Below are 22,826 nucleotides of genomic sequence, written 5' to 3' on the forward strand. Positions count from 1 at the left end.
TAGAACAATTCCATACACTCTCTAAGGCTTGCAAAAAATAAAACTGGTAGATCTGTTTTGTGTTTGATCGATTAGATTTTGTTGATCAGGCGCACCCTTACATTTACAGTGTGAGAATGGTCTTATATCTGACTGAAGATAGTTAATACAAATTAATAAAAACCTGCGCGAATCTCCAAACCCTACTCTACTCAACTCGGAACGAGGAAGCCATCTTGACAAATCTACGAGACGAATCTTTTGAGCCTAGTTAGTCTATAATTAGACAATAATTGTCAAATACAAATGAAAATGCTACAATATCAAAATTCAAAATCTTTTCACAACTAAACAAGGTCTTAGATCATCTGAAACAACTCCTGGGTGGTGGAATCCTCTCCAACCTAATGAGCCCTCACGAAGAGACCGCACGTGATAGGTCAGCCTTGATCTATGACATGGACAAACCAAGCAACTACTTAGGGCACCGTCAGGTAAAAGCAAAGCTGGAAAGTAACCAAGACGACCTGCGAGAAACAAGTGCTAACGGAGGCCGGAAGGGCGTCACGTACGAGTGCGGTGCACCGTGCTGCATTCGTGCACACACACACGTACACGGTACACCTGTGGAAAACGAAAGCGAAAGAAAACCAACACAGGCAACTCAGGCCCGATGCGGCCACCTACTACCCCCCTCCCCATGGGTCTCTCTCGCTCTCGCGTCCAGATCTGCCACTCGGCGGCGCCGCCTGCAGCGAGTCGCGTCGTGCTCGTGTCGCGGGGGTTGGTGGCAGTAGGAGCACCCCGGTGCGTGAGCACGCTCTCACCGGCCCGCAGGCCGCAGCCCGCTTCTATTTCTTCCTCCCCACCCGACCCCGTGCAGGTGGCACTGGCAGTCAGTCCACGCCACCAACCGCGGAGGCGAACCAAACCAACCGCGCGCCCAGGCCGCCCGCCCTCCCCCCACCCTACCAACCCGCGTCGTCGTCGGCAATGGCGGCCATGGCGACCAAGGCCACCGTGTCGCTGGACCTCGCCGCGGGACCGCGCCACCACCACCGCCCGAGCTCGGCGGCGCGCCCGTCAGCCCGCCCCGCCGCTTCTGCCGCCGTCCGCGGGCTGAGGGCGCGCGGGCTCCGCGTGGTCCCCTTGGCGGCGGCGGCGGCACCCGCGGTGCAGGCGGGCGCCGAGGAGATCGTGCTGCAGCCCATCAAGGAGATCTCCGGCACCGTCAAGCTGCCCGGGTCCAAGTCGCTGTCCAACCGGATCCTCCTGCTCGCCGCCCTGTCCGAGGTAAGTGGGGACGGCCCTCCCTCCCTCCCTCTCTTCTTGGCTAACTGGAATTTGGGTGTGGCCGTGTGGAGATGAGATTTTACAGGGGGTTTGCTGCTGCCCTGTTTCAGTGTTTTTCTTGTCCAATAATACCACGAATTATCGGTGTAGTCCATCTCACGATCAGATGCACTACATACCTAGCTCCCTAGTTTGTCTAGTAATTGTTTGTATTCGGCTTAGGATGATCAATCTTCAACCAACACAGTAAAATCAACTTGTAAATACTAAAATATATATAAAAAAGGTGGGTGTCGCCCTATGCCCCTATCGGCCTACTAATTCTTGTGGGGAATGGCATGCTCTCTCTTGGTAGTTGGTGGATGGTGAACTCTGCTGTGAAATATAGGTACATGATAAAAAAAAAACCACCCAGGGGCCAGGGCCTCTTACCCTGCTGTTAACAAACTGGATGTAAAAAATGTTCAATTTGTCATTGACTACTAATTCTGGATGTAGTTGTTAGTTGTTCGAGCAATGAGATGGACCTCACTAATTTGTTAATTTGTTTAGTAGCCAGTGCTCCCTGCCACTTATTCAGGTTAAGGTGATCAATGTGTGAACACGAAACAGGGGGATTCTTGCTATGCCGGAGTATTGATTCTTCGGATGCCATGCTATCCCTTTGCTGTTTTGTGGCCTCTGCTATGAAATTTGGGTGCAATAAACTAGCCCTGAAGGGCTGATCTTATGCTGTCATCATGATGAAAGATGGAGTATTGATGATCCTTTACGTTGTTTTTAACAAATTTGGTCACAAAACTAGCATTGATTACTTCTTAATGAGGATTTTTTTAAAAAAACTTGTTAATAAAGAAAAAAATAGCTTCTTGTTTGTTAATTGTGTTTTTTTTAATCTTTGATCAGGGGACAACAGTGGTTGATAACCTGTTGAACAGTGAGGATGTTCACTACATGCTTGGGGCCTTGAACACTCTTGGGCTCTCTGTCGAAGCAGACAAAGTTGCCAAAAGAGCTGTTGTTGTTGGCTGTGGTGGAAAGTTCCCAGTTGAGGACGCTAAAGAGGAAGTGCAGCTCTTCTTGGGGAATGCTGGAACTGCAATGCGGCCATTGACAGCAGCTGTTACTGCTGCTGGTGGAAATGCAACGTATGCTTTTTTTCCCCTACAGTACTTGTTGAAGTTAGTAGGAAGTCCATGGGTATGTGCCGTGGCTTATGGGGCATTGGTTTTTCAACTTCAGTTACGTGCTTGATGGAGTACCAAGAATGAGGGAGAGACCCATCGGCGACTTGGTTGTCGGATTGAAGCAGCTTGGTGCGGACGTTGATTGTTTCCTTGGCACTGACTGCCCACCCGTTCGTATCAATGGAATTGGAGGGCTACCTGGCGGCAAGGTTAGTTACTAAGGGCTACATGCTACATTCTTCTGTAAATGGTATCAACTATTCTCGAGCTTTTACATTTGTAAGGAAAACATAGATTGATCTGAATAACCTGCAAATGGTCATCCCTAACTAGCAAACCATGTTTCCATTAAGCTCAATGAAGTAATGCTTGGCATGTCTTTAGCAAATCTTCTGGGGGCATTTCCTGTTTTCTAGTCTAATAATATATGTTTTTAGCATGAATTAACTCTTACCACTGTTACATTGTACAGGTTAAGCTCTCTGGCTCCATCAGCAGTCAGTACTTGAGTGCCTTGCTGATGGCTGCTCCTTTGGCTCTTGGGGATGTGGAGATTGAAATCATTGATAAATTAATCTCCATTCCCTATGTCGAAATGACATTGAGATTGATGGAGCGTTTTGGTGTGAAAGCAGAGCATTCTGATAGCTGGGACAGATTCTACATTAAGGGAGGTCAAAAATACAAGTAAGCTTTGTAATTTATTTCACTTTGATGTAAACGATTCAGTTTTCAGTTTTCCAAACAGATGCATCCATATTTGAATATATGCACCGTAGGCAAAAGTTGTTGCAGGGTAGAAAACTAGTAATGAGTATTGACTGTGTAAATTACTTAAATCAGTTGGGATGGCCATTCTATTGGAGTCAAGAACGCTAACCAAAATAGCCAAGCAATGCCTATTTAGTAGTCACCTAATTGTACAGAGGGAAGAACCATGTAGACTGTTGATATCACCAGAAGTCGCATCCTCTTGAAACTTGGCTTATAAGAGACAGTCTAGGTAGCAGGACTTTAGCTACTTGGCAATTGGCATGTTTTTGTGCCCCATCTGTGATGTGTGAACCTGTTCCTCTATTGCTTTAGAAGGACAATATCCATGTTGTTACCCAACATGCATCCCTTAGTTCATTGTACTGAAATCAGTTCATATGTTCGTTAGCTGTTTCCCTAAACTAAACCTTCTTTTGCTTTGCAATCAATAGGTCCCCCAAAAATGCCTATGTTGAAGGTGATGCCTCAAGTGCAAGCTATTTCTTGGCTGGTGCTGCAATTACTGGAGGGACTGTGACTGTTGAAGGTTGTGGCACCACCAGTTTGCAGGTAAAACTTTGCTGCAATGCTGATTGCTTTTGCCTTTTTTTGGTTTCGGCATTACTCTACAAGTCACTATCAGTAAATAACATAATCATCTGTAAATGTCAAATAGACATACTTCAGTGAGTGGATATTCATGTAATAATAACTAGTTAAACATACCAACCTAAACAGTCCTGTAAAATGCACTCCTTATGCTGTCTCCGCTTCCTTAATAATTTGCTGAATACCCCAGGGTGATGTGAAGTTTGCTGAGGTACTGGAGATGATGGGAGCAAAGGTTACATGGACCGAGACTAGCGTAACTGTTACTGGCCCACCACGGCAGCCATTTGGGAGGAAACACCTCAAGGCTATTGATGTTAACATGAACAAAATGCCTGATGTTGCCATGACTCTTGCTGTGGTTGCCCTCTTTGCCAATGGCCCAACAGCTATCAGAGACGGTAAAACATTCTCAGCCCTGCTACCATGCCTATTCTACATGACAAGATTCACACAGAGTAACATTCAAGACATGGTTCTGGTTACGCGCCACTAATAGCTATTGCTCTTCGACAGTGGCGTCCTGGAGAGTAAAGGAGACCGAGAGGATGGTTGCGATCCGGACGGAGCTAACCAAGGTAAAAGTGACATACTCCTACTTCACAAGTCTCATGTTGTGTTTTCATAGCTCTCTGCCTCTTGCTCTTGCCTGCGGTCGCTTCATCCTCAAATGTTGCTGCTTGTGTTTCCGCCAGCTGGGAGCATCAGTTGAGGAAGGGCCGGACTACTGCATCATCACACCGCCAGAGAAGCTGAACGTGACGGCGATCGACACATACGACGACCACAGGATGGCCATGGCCTTCTCCCTTGCCGCCTGTGCGGAGGTCCCCGTCACGATCCGGGACCCTGGGTGCACCCGGAAGACCTTCCCCGACTACTTCGATGTGCTGAGCACGTTCGTCAAGAACTAAGCGTGTGATATACTACCACGCAGCGGGATTGAAGTGATCTTGCTAGGCATGCGCGGAGGAAATACATTTTTTTTGTTCTCTTTTCCGGGATAAGTTTTGAGCATGTAATATTAGTTGCTCGTAGCATGTTTCTATGACAGATCTTGAGAGTGTATTGTACGTCCAAATTCGTATCCAGAGTGGTTCATTGGAACAATAATAAGAATAATAAATTACGTTTCAGCGGTTATCAAGTTTGCCATTACAATTTTGGAGATGATGGCATCAGCTATTCACCAATTTAGCATATCTTCAAGTTAGGATTTTTTTTATTTATTTTTAATCCTTTATATTTTAAAAAAACCTCCTAGAAATTTTTTGCAGTAATACCCTCTTGATCACGCCACATCCAATTTTTTGCAGTAATACCCTCTTGATCACGCCACATGGGCACAGATAGTGCTTCATATTGTTTGCTTGTCTTATAAGATTCTCACAATAAATCAGCAAACATAAGATTTTTTCACAATAAATTGACCGTGTAATTTTTTAGCTTCATATGCTAAGTGACCTTCATATACTAAGTGACCGTGTATTTTTTTAGCCTCACATGAACATATCCTGAGAAACCCAGATAAAACCATGAAATACGTTATTCAAAGTCTCAAAGAAAATACCCACACAAACTCGTTCAACTATTAACATCTAGTGAAACAGCCCAGATGTAAAACCACGTAATACGTTATTCAAAGCCTCAAAGAAACTACCCACACAAACTAGTTCAACTATTAACATCTAGTGAAACAGGCAACTCCAGTTCATCCGATAACATCTGCTGAAAAGGCAGCGAAACATCAAGAATCTAGATTTATCACGTGATGAAAAGCAATGCATTAGGGGGATCATCCATTAACCATTTTCCATTCATGCACTAACATCCATTGAAACAGGCTACATCCATATCGTGCCACAAAACCTCGATAAGACTTAACTCTGATGCAAAAAGCTTATCGATCAGGAGGGAATTCCTCTGTTACACCAAGTTCTCTCACTAGAAACTGAAAACATCCTGTTCATCATTATATGATAAGGTGCAGACTACCACATTATGCGTCGCTGATAGTCACCTCAACCTCCACACCTGGTTCAATGGTGATCGAGGTGATCTGCTTGACCACGTCTGGTGTACTGATGAGATCAATCACCCTCTTGTGAATCCTCATCTCAAAGCGATCCCAGGTGTTGGTACCTGAAATAGTCAAGACAATTATCAATAATTGCATCAAGAATAATCCATATACAAAGTGAAATCCAAAAAGAAATCCTGGCACAAGGATAACAAGAAACATCAAGAATTGAAGTTGTAGGATGAAGTAACATGCTGGCATCAGTTTTAAAAAGCTCGATTTTGATACATCAAGTATCAGTGTAAACATATTGCATCATCATCTGCTCAGCATGTTGACATATATCTCCTATACTAATCTTCAAGATATAGGGGCATTGAATGCAGCAAAATGACAGGCCATACTAAAATTTGCATAGCACCACAGGACTCAAGGCCCACAAAATGCAGATCACATCAATAAAAACAAGCATGGAACATCACTCAAAAGTTAACTGGAAAAGTTTATTGAACTGAAAACGTTTGAACAGTGAAAGCATTGAATGGACCAACCATCAGTTTTAAAAAGCTCGAATTTGTAAGTCCTCAGAGAAAATCTCAGGATTAACTTGTTTGGCATCATATGGTTAGCCCATCACAAACAGCAAGCCCAACACATTAACTCAGGTGAACTAGACTGACTGGGCAGGGTCCTGAAAGACAGTACATGCTAGGCATTTTGCACTAAACTTTCTAGGATATAGAAGGCTCTTAAGGGTAGCAAGAAGGAATCAATGGCACATCCAATAACTAAAGAAAAGACTATGTATGGTTAGCCCATCACAAACAGCAAGCCCAACACATTAACTCAGGTGAACTAGACTGACTGGGCAGGGTCCTGAAAGAAAGTACATGCTAGGCATTTTGCACTAAACTTTCTAGGATATAGAAGGCTCTTAAGGGTAGCAAGAAGGAATCAATGGCACATCCAATAACTAAAGAAAAGACTATGTATGCCCAAAATTGGTCACAATATTTAGTCTACTCTGGGCATAGCCTATTCCAGACTGCTGCATGCCAAATTTGAGCCAGGCCAAAATGAAAAGATTCTTTAACAGCCAATATTAAACTACTCCATGATCAAACAGTAAGTAAATCAATTTTAGCTGAAACAATGCCATAACTAGAATGTCACTAAACACTATCATAGGCCAAGCATCAGTTTTAAAAAGCTCGGTTTTAGAGACTTCAATGACATAATCTCAGCAGCATCTCCTACTTAACATCATATGCTCAGCCTACCAATTAACAATAAACACCAAGATCTCACTCTAAGAGTATGACACCACACAAATGCTCTTATGCCAAGAGTATTGATACACATGAACACAGCATGTTCCATAAATGAAGATGAAATTTTCCCGGAGACAATATGCTAAGCATCAGTTTTAAAAAGCTCGATTTTGTGGACATCAGAGACCCCAAAAGATCTCAGTCTATGTATAAGTTTAACATCATCTGCTCAGCATACCATCGCAACCCACAGCTCTAGATATCGATCACACCAAACGATTCGAGACCTATATTTATGAACGTGACTACGTGAGGCGGTAAGGGAGAGGTCACCTTCGCCACAGGGAGACTTCCTGGTGGTGATGTGGAGCACCTTGGTAGGCATCCGCACGGGGCCCTTGATCTTCAGATCCTTGCCCTTGGCACCCTTCACCAGATCGCCGCAGACTGCGCAACGAAACACGAGGTAAGTTCTTGGATTCCAACCCGATACCGCAGGAACTAACAAAGGAAATGGCATCCACCGTCACGCAATGGAGCACGGAAGACTGATAGCAGCCTTACCTTTCTCGAGGTTCTTGACGCTCCTGGAGGAGAGCGTGATGCGGATCCTGTGCTGCGGATCCATCAGGCCCGCCTCGAACCCGGCCTTGCCCGACTTCATCGGCGGCGCGTACGCCACATCCGCCGCCGCCATGGTTTGTGGGAGTAGGGGAGCTGGGGAGGGAGGGACTCGGGTGCTAGGGTTTCGCCTTGTGGAAGCCGGAGGTAGAAGTGGCGGCGGAGAGTGCTAGGTTTTTTAGGCGCCCGTGGAGGCGGGGTTTATGTAGAGGCCGGGAGGTGGACGAGAGACCCCGCGTGGCCGTTGGATGCGGCTGAGCTGATCTGGCCGTTGGATCGGAGCAGGGTGTGGGGTGTCTCAATGACAGTGGGCCCGTCAAGAGCTCCGGTTCGGTGTGCCGGGCCAGGCGGTCAACCACTGGTCCAGTTTTAGACTTCAGAATCAGAGGACCCCACCCCATCCTTCCTTCAAATCTTCCCTCGAATTCGTGTCTTTGTGGGTGTTCAAATTTCATTTCCTTTTTTTTGAAAGCAGTATATGTTTTTTAAATTTTGTTTGACCAGAGACCACACTTGAATCCACTCAAATCCATATGTTTTGGTTGCTCTCCAGTCCATATGGTATGAATGGGGAGAGATTAAAAAGTGGAATTCCACACTTATCCACCACATCACAAGTTTTTTTTTTTTTGAGGTGAATTTGAGTGTAACTAAACGAACCTGTATCCATATTAGGGTGAAAAACTAAGGGCGGATTAACGCAAGAGTTTGTTGTTTTTCACCTCATGTGACGGAATTGACAAGCATGCTTCAAATATGATCTCCTGCCCTGAACTTTTTCTTTTCTGCAAAAAGGACGTTTCCATGGTCCAAATATTGTTGTCTGTACAAGTTAATTGCCTGCTGCAGCTAGGGAGTTCATAACCATCATTGTGAAGCAAACAGCCTCACTATTTTCTTGAACTACTGTATTTCTTAATAGTAGCAGTAACCACATTAAGGTTCAGATGTGATCGGTAATAACAAAAAAAAAAGGAAAGAAACGAGGAACAAGATCTAGATACGTCCGTTTCTACACGTCAAGGAATGCAGGATAAACTAGGCAAAAGGAATGAACTCGAGCTAGTTCAGCAAATACTCCACATCTGTGTAAGCACCCAGGAACAGAATTGAAACAACACCACAAGAACTAAGGCCATCATGGTGTTGTTACCAATGGGCAATATTTAGCGAAACCAGTAACCAATTTATTCAGAATCATGGAGACATGGACGAACACCTAAATAGAACCGATCAAACAGAAATCAATGTTTATCAGGCCTTGAATCCTACTCGCAGTCCCCGTCCTTTGTTCAGACTTTGGGCATAAGACCTCAATGCATAGTGCTCCTTCGCAGTTGGTGTTAACGACCATGAAAGAAAGAAATGACAGTGCACTCTTAGAAGCTCCTGGCTGCCGCAACGACGCTCTCCACAGTGATGCCACACTCCATGTAGATCTTTTCAGCAGGAGCACTCGCACCGAATCTGTCGATCGCGATAATCTTTCCCCTGGGGCCAACGTACTTCTGCCATCCAAGAGCGCACCCTGCTTCGATGCTGATCCTTGCGGTGACAGATTCAGGGAGAACACTCTCCTTGTATTCATCTGACTGCTCCTCAAAGAGTTCCCAGCAGACAAGCGACACGACGCGGACAGTCTTCCCCTCCTTCCTCAACTCATCTGCAGCTTTCGCAGCGATCTCCAGCTCGGAACCAGTACCCAACACAATAAGGTCTGGCTTGTTGCTGCTTGAGTTGTCGGAGATGACGTACCCACCCTTCTCAACACCCTCGATCGAGGTACCAGGCAGCTGAGGAAGGTTTTGCCTGGAGAGAGCAAGAACAGATGGCCTCTTCCTGTTAAGGACCGCAACTCTGTATGCTCCAGCAGTCTCATTGCCATCCGCAGGACGGAGCACCAACATGTTGGGCATCATTCGGAAGCTCATCAAGTGCTCGATGGGCTGATGGGTTGGGCCATTCTCTCCGACACCGATACTGTCGTGGGTCATAACATAGATAACTCCAGCTTCAGACAAGGCTGAGACTCTCATGGCAGCTCTCATGTAATCAGAGAAAGCGAGATAGGTTGAACAGTATGGAATGAGACCTGGGCTGTGCAGAGCAATGCCGTTGCAAATGCCGCCCATGCCATGCTCCCTCACTCCAAAGCAGAGGTTTCGCTCCTCAGGTGTATACTTCTGGAAGTTGCCAAACATCTTAAGCAGCGTCATGCTGGAAGATGCAACATCAGCACTGCCTCCAAGAAAACCAGGCAGTACTTTAGCAAGTTCATTCAAGCAGTGCTGAGAGAGGTTCCTGGTCGAAGCTTCTGGGCACGCTGCAGTGTATTTCTGGATGATCAAGAGATATAACATTGGTAAGTCATCATCTGCACATCATCTGTAATATCAGGAGTAGAGATGGTAATGAACATACAGGAAGGTCATCAGCCCAACCAGCAGGCAAGTCCCCTGAGATGATATTTTTCAAGGTTGCTGCATCCTCTGGGTACTTCTTCTCATACTCTGCAAACTTAGCATCCCAATCAGCCTCAAGTGCAGCACCTCGGGGCACGTGGCGGCTCCAGTGGCTGCAACAGTCCATGCAAGGATATCATGTCGTAAGTGCTATGGATTTTCATCACCTCATTCAGATAACTAGGATAAATGGTTGACAGACCTCTTAACATCCTCAGGCACAAAGAATGGCTCATAGGGCCATCCAAGATTCTGCCGGGTTGCTTCAACCTCTTTGGTGCCCAATGCACCTCCGTGCACACTGTATGAGTTGGCCTTGTTGGGAGATCCGTAACCGATTGTTGTGGTCACCTAGAAACGGTACATATACTGGATACATGTGATAATATGTACAGCAAAACCAACAAAATAATCCAGTAATAACGAAAAGAGAAGACTGACTTTGACCAATGTAGGCTTGTCGGTTACTGCTTTTGCTTCCTTAATGGCTTCACGGATGTCATCATAGCCAGTGTTTCCATTCTTAACCCAGAGTGTGTGCCACCCGTAGGCTTCAAAGCGGGCGATCACATCTTCTGTGAATGCTATCTCTGTATCTCCATCAACGGATATGTGGTTGTCATCATAGAAAGCAATGAGCTTGCCAAGACCCCAGTGTCCAGCCAACGAGCAAGCTTCACTGGAGATACCCTCCATTTGACAACCATCTCCCAGGATAACGTATCTGTACAAAATTCGTGAATCATGCTACCACAACTGCATCACACGAACTAAAAGGAAAACATGACATGATGACAATAAAGACAATGCGTACGTGTAGTGGTTGACAACTTCACTGTCGGGCTTGTTGAAGCGGCCAGCCAGGTGCTTCTCGGCGAGTGCCAACCCAACTGCATTGGTGATACCCTGACCAAGAGGTCCTGTAGAACAACCAAATTGGAAACCTGAACTTCCTGTTTGGTATCACAGTAAGCCAAGTTACAACTAGAGTGAGCTGACTCAAAATTAACAGACCAGTGGTAACTTCAACTCCTGGGGTTACAAAGTTTTCAGGGTGGCCCGGTGTCTTGCTTCCGAGTTGACTGAATTGCTTCAACTCCTGTACCTGCAGCAACAGAACAACAATAATAAACACCTAGCATATTGGTCCAGAACTCCAGATAAATTAAACAAACGTTTTCACCAAAGAGTGATGGGTCTACTGTGCAAAGTTCAAAGAGTGATGAGTTCATGGTAGTGTTTTGAGTTTCCAACTAAGTTCCTAAGAACCATAAATGGTACACACAAAAATGAAGGGGGAACTGAAGCATCGTCCTCACGCTGATACTGTCATAGCCGGCCAGGTGGAACAACGCATACTGAAGCATGGACCCATGGCCGGCAGAGAGGACGAAGCGGTCACGGTTAAACCAATAGGGGTTCTTGGGGTTGTACCGCATGACTTCATCATAGAGGATGTGGCCCATGGGCGCGCACCCCATGGACATCCCCACATGGCCAGAGTTGGCCTTCTCCACGGCATCAATGGTCAGGAAGCGGATTGTGTTCACTGACCTCTCAAGCAGCTGGCCAGTGGCAGTCAAACTCTCAGGTGCCAGCAGCTGGCCAGTGGCAGTCAAACTCTCAGGTGCCTCAGTGCAGATGGCGCATATGATGCGCTTGTGGCCCGAGGAGGCCACATATGCATTGTGGTTTCGGAGTGACATGAGGTGGCAGAACTTGACTTGTCCTCCCATGGCCACCAGCGCAGGTGCGCTGCCTCGAGACGGGGAACCAGAGTGTCTACCAATGGTGGTATGCAGAGCAGCAATTGAGCTCCCAACCATGGTATGATGTGGTGTGCGCGCTCACAGAGAGGTGGGAGATGGCAAGGCAAGGAGAGTGATATGCGAGATTGTGTTTTCTCTGAAAATAAATAGGACCTTGGGTGAGGAGTTGGTGGTAGTAAACAACGGTGGCCGGTGGGCAGTCCTGTCTTTCAGTTTCCTGTGAATATGGCACAGGGACCATGATAATGGAAAGCACCAATACTAAGTGACTGAATGGATTTGGTTGTCCTTTCATTCTGTCCGGTCATTTTCATTTGTCAGCTTTGGTTTACTTTCAGTCTTGCAGTCACAAGCTCTGGTGCTGGTACCACAATTCTGAAGCTATGAGGAGACCCCAGTTCTGAACTTGGTGCCGCTTCATTTCCTTAATGCAGTTATAGGATTGTAGATGGAAAACCATGCTCCATGAGGTGAGATAGAATCAGAATGATGATGCAAGCAGCAAGATGCAGGGCTTGAAATCAGTGTGGGAGGCAGAGATACAGCTCGCTTAGATGAATGGCACAGGATGTCACAATTTGTGTCGGTGAGGTAAAGTGAGACAATCTATGCCATGTGGTCTGATATATTCTTTCAAAAATGTGGTCTGATATAACTAATTCACTGTGCACATGTTGTCCTCGAATGCAAACAATAAATAATAAAAAAAATGTGAAAGGAAGAGATGTATTTCCCCTTTTTCTTTGGAAAGGGGATGGGTCGTGATCTGATATAACTAATACAATATGCCCATGTTGTCCTCGAATGCAAATAATAAATTTAAAAACATGATAAAAGGAAGATACGATTTCCTACCTTTTCCTTTGGAAAGGATGAGTTAGTCTCATCATATAAATAATTCACTATGCCCATGTCATCCTTGAATGCAAATACTTCCTCCGGTCGAGTTTATAGAGCATTTCATGTGCGTCAACAGTCAAATTTCATAGTCTTTAACCAATAATTCTGAAAAGAACTTTTAACTGTTGTAATACAAACTTGATACTATTAGATTTGTAATCAAATGTACAATCCAATAATCATAAGTTTAATCATAAACAATACAATATAAAACAAATGGATAGTCAAAGTGTAATTTAGGAGACTGCAACACTAAAAGCTGCCTTATATACTACTGGACCGAAGGAAGTAATTAAAAAATGTGAAAGGAAGAGACGGCTTTCCTACTTTTTCTTTGCAAAGGGATGAACCGATTCCAATTGATTAACCTAACTCGGACCCAGATCTATAGTGCTAACCAACTCAACCAAGAGACATCCTCATTCGTCAGTTGTTTAAACAAAACAAACCATTTATAATAAGCTAACCGACAAGGCACAGTAAACAAACGGATGATGGAGATACGTACATTATATCAGAGGATCGGGGCACAAAGGAAATCACAAGCGCACCAAACCCTAGAAGGCAAGGACACTCAATGCATTGCATTTGCACAAGGAAGCTACAAGACCTACCTCTCCTCCGTACTTGTTCGCCGTCGTTCTACGAGCTGGCCAGGCCTTCGGCTCCCCGTGCCACCATTCCCAGTGACGGTGAGGCCAGGTCTTCTGCCGGCCGACGGTGAGGTGCGTCGTGCGTGCGTGCGATTGTGGAAGAAGACGAGTCCGTTCATGGGCGGCCCGGCCCGGATATTTGGACCGAGAGGGCAAAGATGGGCTTTAGAGAAAGCAGCCCAAAAGGGTGGCCGGAAAGGAGATCCCCCCATCGCCCGAGTGCACTTCCCTGCAGGTCCTGATAACTACCAACTGAGGGTTTGTTATTATTGAATAATTCATGGGTCTAATTGTTAAGTGCCAAAGGTTATGGTGAAATGCTTTCTTATTAGGCCAGTCTCAATGGACAGTGTTACTACATGATTTCACATACTAACACGTTATCAAGATTGAAATGAAACCATCTATAAAATAACCATAGCAATGAAGCATTTCACTTTGTTGTTTCTAAGGCTAAGCAAAGCATTTAATTGCTGCAAAATGATTGGTTCACATGCAAGATGGTGAAACAATTTGGCCCTTAGTGGAGATTTCATCCTATTTCACTGCGTGGGAAACAACGCCCGCTGAGTTTCACCATGGTGAAACTACTTCCTTCTCTCACCTCTTCGTTTCATGCAAAAAGTGCAGTTTTGCTGACATGACGCTCTAATAAATGTGCATGACATCCTGGTAAAACCCTAGTGAGACTGACCTTAGTTCTTTGTGTTTCCTTCTCTCTCCTCTTCGTTTCATGCAAAAAGTGCAGTTTTACTAACATGACGCTCTAATAAATGTGCATGACATCCTGGTAAAACCCCACTATTGACCTTAGTTCTTTGTGTTCGTGGTATACCACCATAATGCACTACTAGTGCTCTTTGATTTCGAAGGCGTCTTGTCTGAAAGAACCTCACTTTCAGATTGGAGAGGCCTTGACAAGTGCAGTCTGTGACCATACATGTACTACACCAGAATCTGCTGGATGCTGGGTACCACAGCTTTTTACAGAGTCCAGAAATCATCAATTACATAACGGAGCAAACACTGTACGCAACTGCTGAGATTACAGCACGACAAATCAAATTTTCAGTATGTATGAAGCAGCAACGCTGAATCTACATTGCTGCCACCGTGGGCTGTTATCTTTGGAACGGTATTGGAGCTCGTCCTGGCCATGTTTCGATTCTTTCAAAGTATTTCACAGGGACGACGCCATCAAAACCTTCTGTCAAGATCACTTTGTTGTCTGAAATATAAAGCTTCATCCCATCTGCGCATCAAATTTACGTCATAATATATCAGCTCTGGTAGTCAGAAAATGAAAGAAAACAAAAAGGGGCCTATTTATAAGCAGTATATAGTACCTTTAAGTGCCTTACTAACATCCAAATGTATCAAGATGTTTACATTCTGCCGTATACCTGAAGATGGAAAAGAAATTCAGATTTGTTGCGGCAGCAACAGAAGAAACCTTGGAAAACATGCTACAAAAGTGCAACAGCTGAAATCAAGGTAACCAGCTAACATAAGGAACAAAAATTTAATGATAAACTTTTTTTTATAAAAAAAAACTGATGATCTTCCATGTTTAAGATATATAAATCATTTGCTAAGGTAGCATAATTGATTCTTCTATGAACATATTCAATACTGATGTGTCTCTAAGAAAAGAAAGCATACCACTAATTACTCCTCCATCTAACGGTAAGCCACTTGAGAAATGTACATGTAACCTTGTCATACGCTTTAGCCCAGATTGCAAAATCGAGTCAAGATTCTTTCTGTAAGTTCCATGCACACAAACTGCAGATGGAATAAATTAGAAAAATATCTGATTCCATTCGGGAGCAAATGCAAAAATTATTGTTATTTTTACATACCTGACACTTCATCAGGGGACAAAATGGGTTTCAGCAGGCTCTCTGAAGTAACAGTCTGCAAGAGGATTGCAGGATTAGTAAAAAAACTAGAATGGTCAATTGAGCTGCAATGTATGTTGATCTAGCCACGAAGCCTAAGACCATAGATGCTCTAAAGTCTCTTTTTGCTAAGCTGGTTTAAGGGGTAGTCAGTCAACAAAATTCACTTGATGTCTTCATGAGAAACATGGAAATAGCACAGCATACCCTAACCGAGAATACTGGAATAAACACCCAAAGGAGATATGCTTACTGAAGCCTGAAGGTAACATGATTGTCTACATTATCTGAGTTCAAACAAGGCTTGCTGATTTACATTTGCTAATGAATCTTATATTAATTAGAAACACAAGTTACATTGATAACGTACAAAAGCTAAAAGCTAGCATCGGTGAGATAAGATTTTTCCAGCATAAAAATCTAAGTGGTATGGTAAAATTTGAGTATGGCATATAAAAGAAATTATCAGAATATAAGTGTTATGCATAAAAATAATGTGAATGGAACCTTCCTTCTATTAGTCCAGAAAATTGAATCCAGCATAAGTGTTATGCATAAAAATAATGTGAATGGAACCTTCCTTTTATTAGTCCAGAAAATTGAATCCAGCATTCCAATAATCACATTCTCAGTTCCTAAGCAGTATGCGATAGGAGGAAATAGGACCGCTAACCATTATATCAGTTGATGTTAGACTACTACTGTGAAAAACATTTCCATCTTACATGAAGTTAAAGGAAAAGTGAACAATCATGGGAAATACATGCTGCTTTGTGGAAACAACTTCAGTATCAGTGCAGGAAATCTCGGGCAGAGAACGTACTGTTACTGTGTGCCCCTGGTTCGCCCGGATCAACAGTTCGCCATCTTCCTCCAGCAGACTAAACCTCTGCTTATTATCCCGCCTGACTGCCTGCACGCCGAAATGTCATTAATTTTCTCATCAAACTGAAAACTACTCTCAATTCACAGCAAATTTCATAATCCAAAGAAATCAAGAGCACATCAGCATTCCACAAGGCAAGTTTGCTGATGCAAGCTAGGAGTAGTAATAATAGAAGAAAAAATGTTTAGCACAAACCAAGTAGCCGAACAAGTTCGACAGCAGTTCATCAATCAATGAAATAAAATCATGAAGCAGTATCGCCAATACCTCCCTGATCTCGTCCACTGTGTGAGACTTGAGAGGGACCTTGGCGAAGGTCTGAAGGTTAAGCTTGAGCAGGTCACGGACGCGCACGTATCCATCGGTCCTCATATCCAGGCGCAGCTCCGCCGCCATGTGCCGCAACACCCTCGTCCTGCAAACCGAGAGCAGAGGCCGTCAGCGGGCGACGCGTCGCACGCAACAGCGACGGAAAGGGGGTCAAACACTACAGGAGGCGGCCGAGGGCGTCGATGCGCTCGCTCCCGTCTCCACCGCCGCGGCCGCCGCCACCGCCACCACCGCGCCGCCTCCCGCCACCGCCGCGCGGCTGCGGGGAAGCAAAGGCAGCGGCCCTGGAGTGGTAGCCGCCAGAGGAGGAGGATGAGGACGACGAAGGGTTCATGGCGAACCGGGGGCGCGGGGTTCGAGCTGGGAGGTGGGGGGAGAGGAGGAGGAGGAGGGCGCGGAGCCGGGAGGGAGAAGCGGCAGCCGCGACGGCTCTCATGGGAATGGGATAGCCGGAGGCCGGAGGCCGGAGCCGGTGGATGCGTGCGGTGCTGCGGGACGGCCTCGGCACTCGGGCCTTGGAGGTTTGGCTTGGGCTGTAGACTGCAACTGGGCCGGATGACAGACCTAGAGCCAGACAATACTGGCCCATGGAGAGAGCATCAGGCAAGGGTACATACCATGCTTCAATAGATCAATCAAGCTTAGAATAGCTTGACTTGGGTTGATGCTAAGAATTGATTTATATTAATTAACTAGCAAACGTGCGTACGTTGTAACGGAAAAATATTACATATTTATTTATGTTTTTTTTAAAAAAAAATCAAGAGCTATAATTTATTTTGTGATGGCATCCAAAATATAAGCAAAGGTCGGTATTAGTATAATAATGTATAATTAAGTTTGTATGAAATTATGATAGTTTTTTCTCGCGTTGCTAAACACTAAAATATTTGCTCGTAGATATATCTTCAGGGTAATTTTTATAATATCATACAGTTAATGATTCACTTTCACGAATTCTTTTGAAGACAGTTAAAATCTGTAACTCAATTTGTTGTAGATTATTTATCTATAACTCAATTTAGTGTGGAGTATTATTCATGTATCAAGGGCTATATATCTGATTATTAACTTTCATGAATTCTTTTGTAAAATTCTTTGGGAACTAAACAAAGTGAGAGAGAGAAATATTGTACGGGTGGGCAACGGGCTGGAAACTGGATTCAGATGTACTATATATATAGGTAAAGTTTATTTTGCCCTATGCTTTCCTTTTGCATTGGCCCGTTGGCCGCGTAGCACGCGTATATGTTTGGCCCAGGCCGAGTTGGACAGGTAGCGAGGATTCCTAACTTGGCAAGCAATCTAGTTACACGAGTACGGGTACGAGTATTAGATACAATACGTATCGGATACGCGGATACACACTTTCTCAAAAGAAAATTCACTAAAATGGTGTATCCGAGTATCCGTATCCGCGTATCCAACGAGTATCGGATACGGATACGTCACCCCCTTGGAGTATCCGTGTAACATAGCAAGCAATAACCCGAGCCAAACTCATACCCGCCGGGCCGGATAGGACTCAGATTGGATATCTACGAATCTACGATGAACCATGCAAAGGTACAGCCGAGCTATACGATACAAATATAGTCCAACAGGGGTAATAAGAAGAAGAGTAAAATACACTTGCGGCCCTTTAACTTGTTAGTCTGTGCCACTTTGGTCCATGAATTTGCAAACCCGAAAAAGTGACCACTGAACTTGTCCGTCTGTGCCACTTTGGTCCATGAACTCGCAAACGCGAAAAAGTGCCTCCTAAACTTGTCGACCTGTGCCACTTTGGTCCATAAACATGCAAATACGAAAATAACACTAGCTGCATGACACTGTTTTGCCACGTGGCCGCCTCTGGTAGGCAATGCATGGCACTGTTTATGGTGTTGACATCAGCTGGGTGCCATGCATGGCCTACCAGAGGCGACCACGTGGCAGAACAGTGCCATGCAACTGGTGTTATTTTCGTATTTGCATGTTCATGGACCAAGGTGGCACAGGTCGACAAGTTTAGGGGGCACTTTTTCGCGTTTGCAAGTTCATGGACCAAAGTGGCACAGACGGACAAGTTCAGGGGTCACTTTTTCGGGTTTGCAAGTTCATGGACCAAAGTGGCACAGGCTGACAAGTTAAAGGGCCGCCAGTGTATTTTACTCTAAGAAGAAGAAGGAGAAGAAGAAGAAGAAGAGTCGGTTATTTTGTTATCATCAGGGATACGATAAAGAGGGTACTTCATCATCGCAAAATCGAACCAGTTGATTAGGGAGGACTTCCCTTCGATCGTATCAATATGTAAGTCTCTCGCCGTCCTATCCGATGTTCAACCGGATGCCCCGTATCAGTCTTCATGTGGAGGAGTATTTGTTTTGAGAGCAAGGTTACATGACATAACGATAAATCCTTGATTTTAGGGACGAGGCTAGGCATCCATGTTAGATGATGTGTTATTGGTCGCGTCCATGTGATGATAACTGTTTTTTTTCGTTTGGTTGTGTGCAGTGGATTAGTGTATGTGATCAAAAAAATATATTTCTGTAGCCATGCTAATTATATCCTTTCCAGAACGGATGCACTAGTTTTACACATCACACAATCTAATAGGGTCTAGTTGTTTTATCCCATCACACCAGTAATCTGATGAAGTTATTTTTTCTTTATATTTTTATTTTATATTTAATCATACTTGTTGATTATATATATCTTTTCAACCTTTATAAATTCAATATTTTTATGTGGGATACGTTGAAACAGTATATGCGAAATATAAACACTTTTGTTCAGAACGTTGAGTACCATTAGAACGATCGTTTATTTTTTGTCTAAAACAAAAGCAAAATATGTACATTAGACACTTGCCCATCCAATTAAATTGTAATAACATGTTGATGCATATGGCTAATTGCCTTGTTTCTTGCTCTCATATCAGCCATTAATCAGGCCATAATATCAAATCTCTTCGAATCTTGGTGCAAGATAAACATGAATTTTGTTATTTTTATTTTAGGGCAATATAATATATTTTTTATTAGTTTCGGATTGCCTTTGTACTAAACCTTGTTTAGATCTATTTTTTAAAATTTTGACACTATAGCACTTTCGTTTGTATTTGACAATTATTGTCTAATCATGGACTAACTAGGCTTAAAAGATTCGTCTAACAAATGATAGGTAAACTGTGTAATTGGTTATTTTTGTATATATATTTAATGTTTCATGCTTGTACTGCAAGATTTGATATAACCAGAAATCTTAAAAAAAATTTGGATTTTAGATGTAGCTAAACAAAGCTCTAACCCTACGGGCTACGGCACAGCCCAGCCTAAAGTCCACGTGCCCCAAATCAGTGGGTGTCACTCATCCCTTACCTTCTAACCAAAAATCAGCAATCCCTACCCCGCAGCCGCCGCCTTCCTCAACTCTTTGAGAGTAACTCCAGCAAAACCCCTACTTAAACACCAATGGGTAAATATGGGTCAATGGTTGTCTAGGCTAAAAACATTACTTCAGCAGGACCTACTTCAGACTCTGTATTTGGTTGGGCACCCATATTCTCTCACAGACCCTATTCTCGTTGGCCCAACAAGATAACCTCCATCCTCCATCGAGTCCTCTCTCTCTTCCCCTACACATGCACAACACCCTACCGTCACCGGCTCGATCCTCCATTTGCGTCCCTGTACGTCCAAAGGAAAAATTAAGAGAAAGAAGAAAGAGACAATGACGAGTGGATCATTTCTGTCATTCTCTATCGGAATATAATTTTGAGGGTTTAAATTTTGGGTGCACATTTATTAGAGCGCCATGTCAGCAAAACTGCACTTTTTACATGAAACGAATAGGAGAGATAAGGAAGTAGTTTCACCATGGTGAAACTCCGCGGGCGTTGTTTCCCACGCGGTGAAATAGGATGAAATCCCCGCTGATGACTAAATCGTTTCACCATCTTGTATGTGATCAATCATTTTGCGGTAATTAAATGCCTCGCCCAGCCTAGGAAACGTCAAGGTGAAACTCATGCATTGTGGAGGTTGTTTCATTGTTCGTTTCATTGATGCTCTGTTAGCAGATTTGTTTTGGAAATAGTGCATTGAAACGGGCCACTGAGACTGGCCTTAGGCCTTGTTTAGTTCCAAAAAATTTTGCAAAACAGCTGTAGCACTTTCGTTTGTTTGTGACAAATATTGTCCAATCATGGACTAACTAGGTTCAAAAGATTTATCTCATCAATTCCGACCAAACTATACAATTAGTTTTTATTTTCGTCTATATTTAATACTCCATGCATGCATCTAAAGATTCGATGTGACGGTGAATCTGAAAAATTTTGCAAAATTTTTTGGGAACTAAACAAGGCCTTAGTTCCTGAAAAATTTTGCAAAATTTTTCAGATTCCCCGTCACATCGAATCTTTATACGTATGCATGGAGTATTAAATCTATACCTATCTATAAAGAGCCAAAATTTTAGTTTGCCAAATATTTTCTTTTGCCCCCGATCTTGTCCGTGTTCGGTTTGCCGATGGCCTCCTCCGTCCAACTTTTCTAGAAGGGGAAAAACAAAATAAAAAACATTCTAGGGTTCCTAATGCAAAATCTTATATTACTCCGCTCTCCTCTCTGTAGACCCAATCAGCCCAGAATCGTACGATGGAAGAGAGAAAAAAAATAAAAAATTTTCTAGGTTCCCAATATAAAATCTCCAATTTACTTTTCTTTTATTTTTTAAATCGACTGAAAATTAATAAATACATAATAATTCATAGAAAAATCTAAAAATTATAAAACAAATTTTGTTCAGCTCCACATATGTAGATCCATGCGGTAAACAAAAAATATCACAAATTTTAGTACACTTTTTTTTAGAAATGCTTGCCTATGCTTTTTACTGTAAAATTAAAATTATAGTTATCTTGCTTCAATTATTATAAAAATTTAATGGTAGCCTATTTAATGTGATGCTTGATTCATATTTCATAGCAATCTTAATCTAAATTAAAAAAATAATGCTAGCATCAAATTTCTCATGTTTTAATATAATACTAAGGCATATTAAGAGGTAATATTAGAGTGAGATAAGATTTAACTATTTTCTATTTTTATTATTAAATAAATATGTCTTTAAGCTACGTATTATTGTAAATATTAACGATCTAATACCATAGATGTTATGGTTATTAATAAAATAAATTATGAACTTTAAATTTTATAAAAAGGATAAATATAAATAGATATGTAACATTATGTCATCACTTTCTAAGGTTATTTGATGTTTTTCTTCCGTTGCAATATTACCAAATTGAGGAAAAGCAACTTTTTTAAAAACAATTGTGGCCCCCGGCCCCCACTCCTCCCATGGCTCCGCTCCCCATCCCCGTCCACCCGCCAATCCCCATCACCGTCCCGCCGCCGCCACTTCCTCCGCCAGGGGCAGAGGCGAGGCCGACTACGAGGTCTCCGACGACCACCGCGCCGCGTGGTAGCGTCACGAGCAATCGGTGCAGGAGCTCCTCTCGCGGCGCCGCGCCTACGCCATGGCCGTGCGGGCCTGCCTCCGCCGCTTCGGCGAGCGCGAAATGGAGCGCCACGACTGCCTCCGAGCCCTCATGGTCCGGCTCGAGGCCGATGGCCAGGTCGACCGTCTCCTCCGCGCGCAGGAGGACAACCACGCTGCACGCACCAGCGAGGAGGAGCAGATCCAGTACCCCTTCTTCGCCAAGGGCACACAGGAGCTTCTCAAGGCGCGTGTCGACATTGCACAGTACTCGCTACCCCGTGCCAAGGCCAGAATTGAGATGGCCAAGCGCTGCCACGAGGATTCCGATGAAGACCTAGAGGCGGAGGCCGAACTCGTCGTGAAGCAAGCTGGGAAGTTTGTCCTGGAGTATAGCGAGATTGGAGATGATCGCCCTCTCATCGGCTATTCCTTCTCTTGTGATGCATCAATGCTGGCCACAAGGTACTTTCTCTTAATCATACGGAATTACATATGCTTTGTTCATGTATGTCTCAAACAAATGCTATGATGAAAGGATGTTGAGAACCGTTACCTATTAATTGTATTATTATGTGGCGGCTGTGGCTGTGGGCTTTTGTCACTAGCTGCGCCGCGGGTTTTGCTTTGGATTGCACTGAGCGACAATAAAAGTGGAGTGATCTGACGTGTTGTTTGATGGAATTGTTCCCTCATCTGATG

At 43.9% G+C, this 22,826-nt stretch overlaps 4 protein-coding genes across 6 annotated transcripts; 1 reads left to right on the top strand and 3 right to left on the bottom strand.

Annotated features, from left to right (window-relative positions):
• On the top strand, positions 779-4,964 carry LOC8068394 (3-phosphoshikimate 1-carboxyvinyltransferase 2). Its single transcript, XM_002436379.2, has 8 exons — positions 779-1,272; positions 2,179-2,420; positions 2,515-2,668; positions 2,932-3,146; positions 3,665-3,782; positions 4,012-4,222; positions 4,338-4,399; positions 4,517-4,964. The coding sequence occupies exons 1-8, from the start codon at positions 973-975 to the stop codon at positions 4,733-4,735; spliced, it is 1,521 nt and encodes a 506-aa protein (XP_002436424.1). The 5' UTR covers positions 779-972; the 3' UTR covers positions 4,736-4,964.
• LOC8069075 (40S ribosomal protein S20) lies at positions 5,582-7,919 on the bottom strand. The gene is made up of 3 exons (XM_002437719.2): positions 7,677-7,919; positions 7,446-7,559; positions 5,582-5,963 (listed from the first exon to the last, which is right to left on the bottom strand). Exons 1-3 carry the CDS (start codon positions 7,807-7,809, stop codon positions 5,821-5,823), a joined length of 390 nt encoding a protein of 129 aa, XP_002437764.1. The 5' UTR covers positions 7,810-7,919; the 3' UTR covers positions 5,582-5,820.
• Positions 8,761-13,636, bottom strand: LOC8068395 (transketolase, chloroplastic). 3 transcript variants are annotated; one of them, XM_002437720.2, is made up of 8 exons: positions 13,479-13,636; positions 12,820-12,969; positions 11,210-11,300; positions 11,010-11,115; positions 10,637-10,919; positions 10,398-10,546; positions 10,155-10,308; positions 8,761-10,069 (listed from the first exon to the last, which is right to left on the bottom strand). In XM_002437720.2, exons 2-8 carry the CDS (start codon positions 12,874-12,876, stop codon positions 9,113-9,115), a joined length of 1,797 nt encoding a protein of 598 aa, XP_002437765.1. In that variant the 5' UTR covers positions 12,877-12,969; positions 13,479-13,636; the 3' UTR covers positions 8,761-9,112. The 3 variants fall into 3 exon arrangements, with proteins under 3 accessions (XP_002437765.1, XP_021305788.1, XP_021305789.1); XM_021450113.1 differs by having other exon boundaries at positions 12,820-12,986; positions 13,479-13,634; XM_021450114.1 differs by lacking the exons at positions 12,820-12,969; positions 13,479-13,636 and adding an exon at positions 11,515-12,115.
• LOC8068396 (tRNA 2'-phosphotransferase 1) lies at positions 14,350-17,120 on the bottom strand. Its single transcript, XM_002437721.2, has 7 exons — positions 16,796-17,120; positions 16,572-16,719; positions 16,242-16,331; positions 15,380-15,434; positions 15,180-15,302; positions 14,864-14,920; positions 14,350-14,769 (listed from the first exon to the last, which is right to left on the bottom strand). Exons 1-7 carry the CDS (start codon positions 17,068-17,070, stop codon positions 14,639-14,641), a joined length of 879 nt encoding a protein of 292 aa, XP_002437766.2. The 5' UTR covers positions 17,071-17,120; the 3' UTR covers positions 14,350-14,638.

The sequence above is a fragment of the Sorghum bicolor genome, chromosome 10, assembly GCF_000003195.3.
Source record: "Sorghum bicolor cultivar BTx623 chromosome 10, Sorghum_bicolor_NCBIv3, whole genome shotgun sequence".
In the NCBI taxonomy this organism is placed as follows: domain Eukaryota; kingdom Viridiplantae; phylum Streptophyta; class Magnoliopsida; order Poales; family Poaceae; genus Sorghum; species Sorghum bicolor.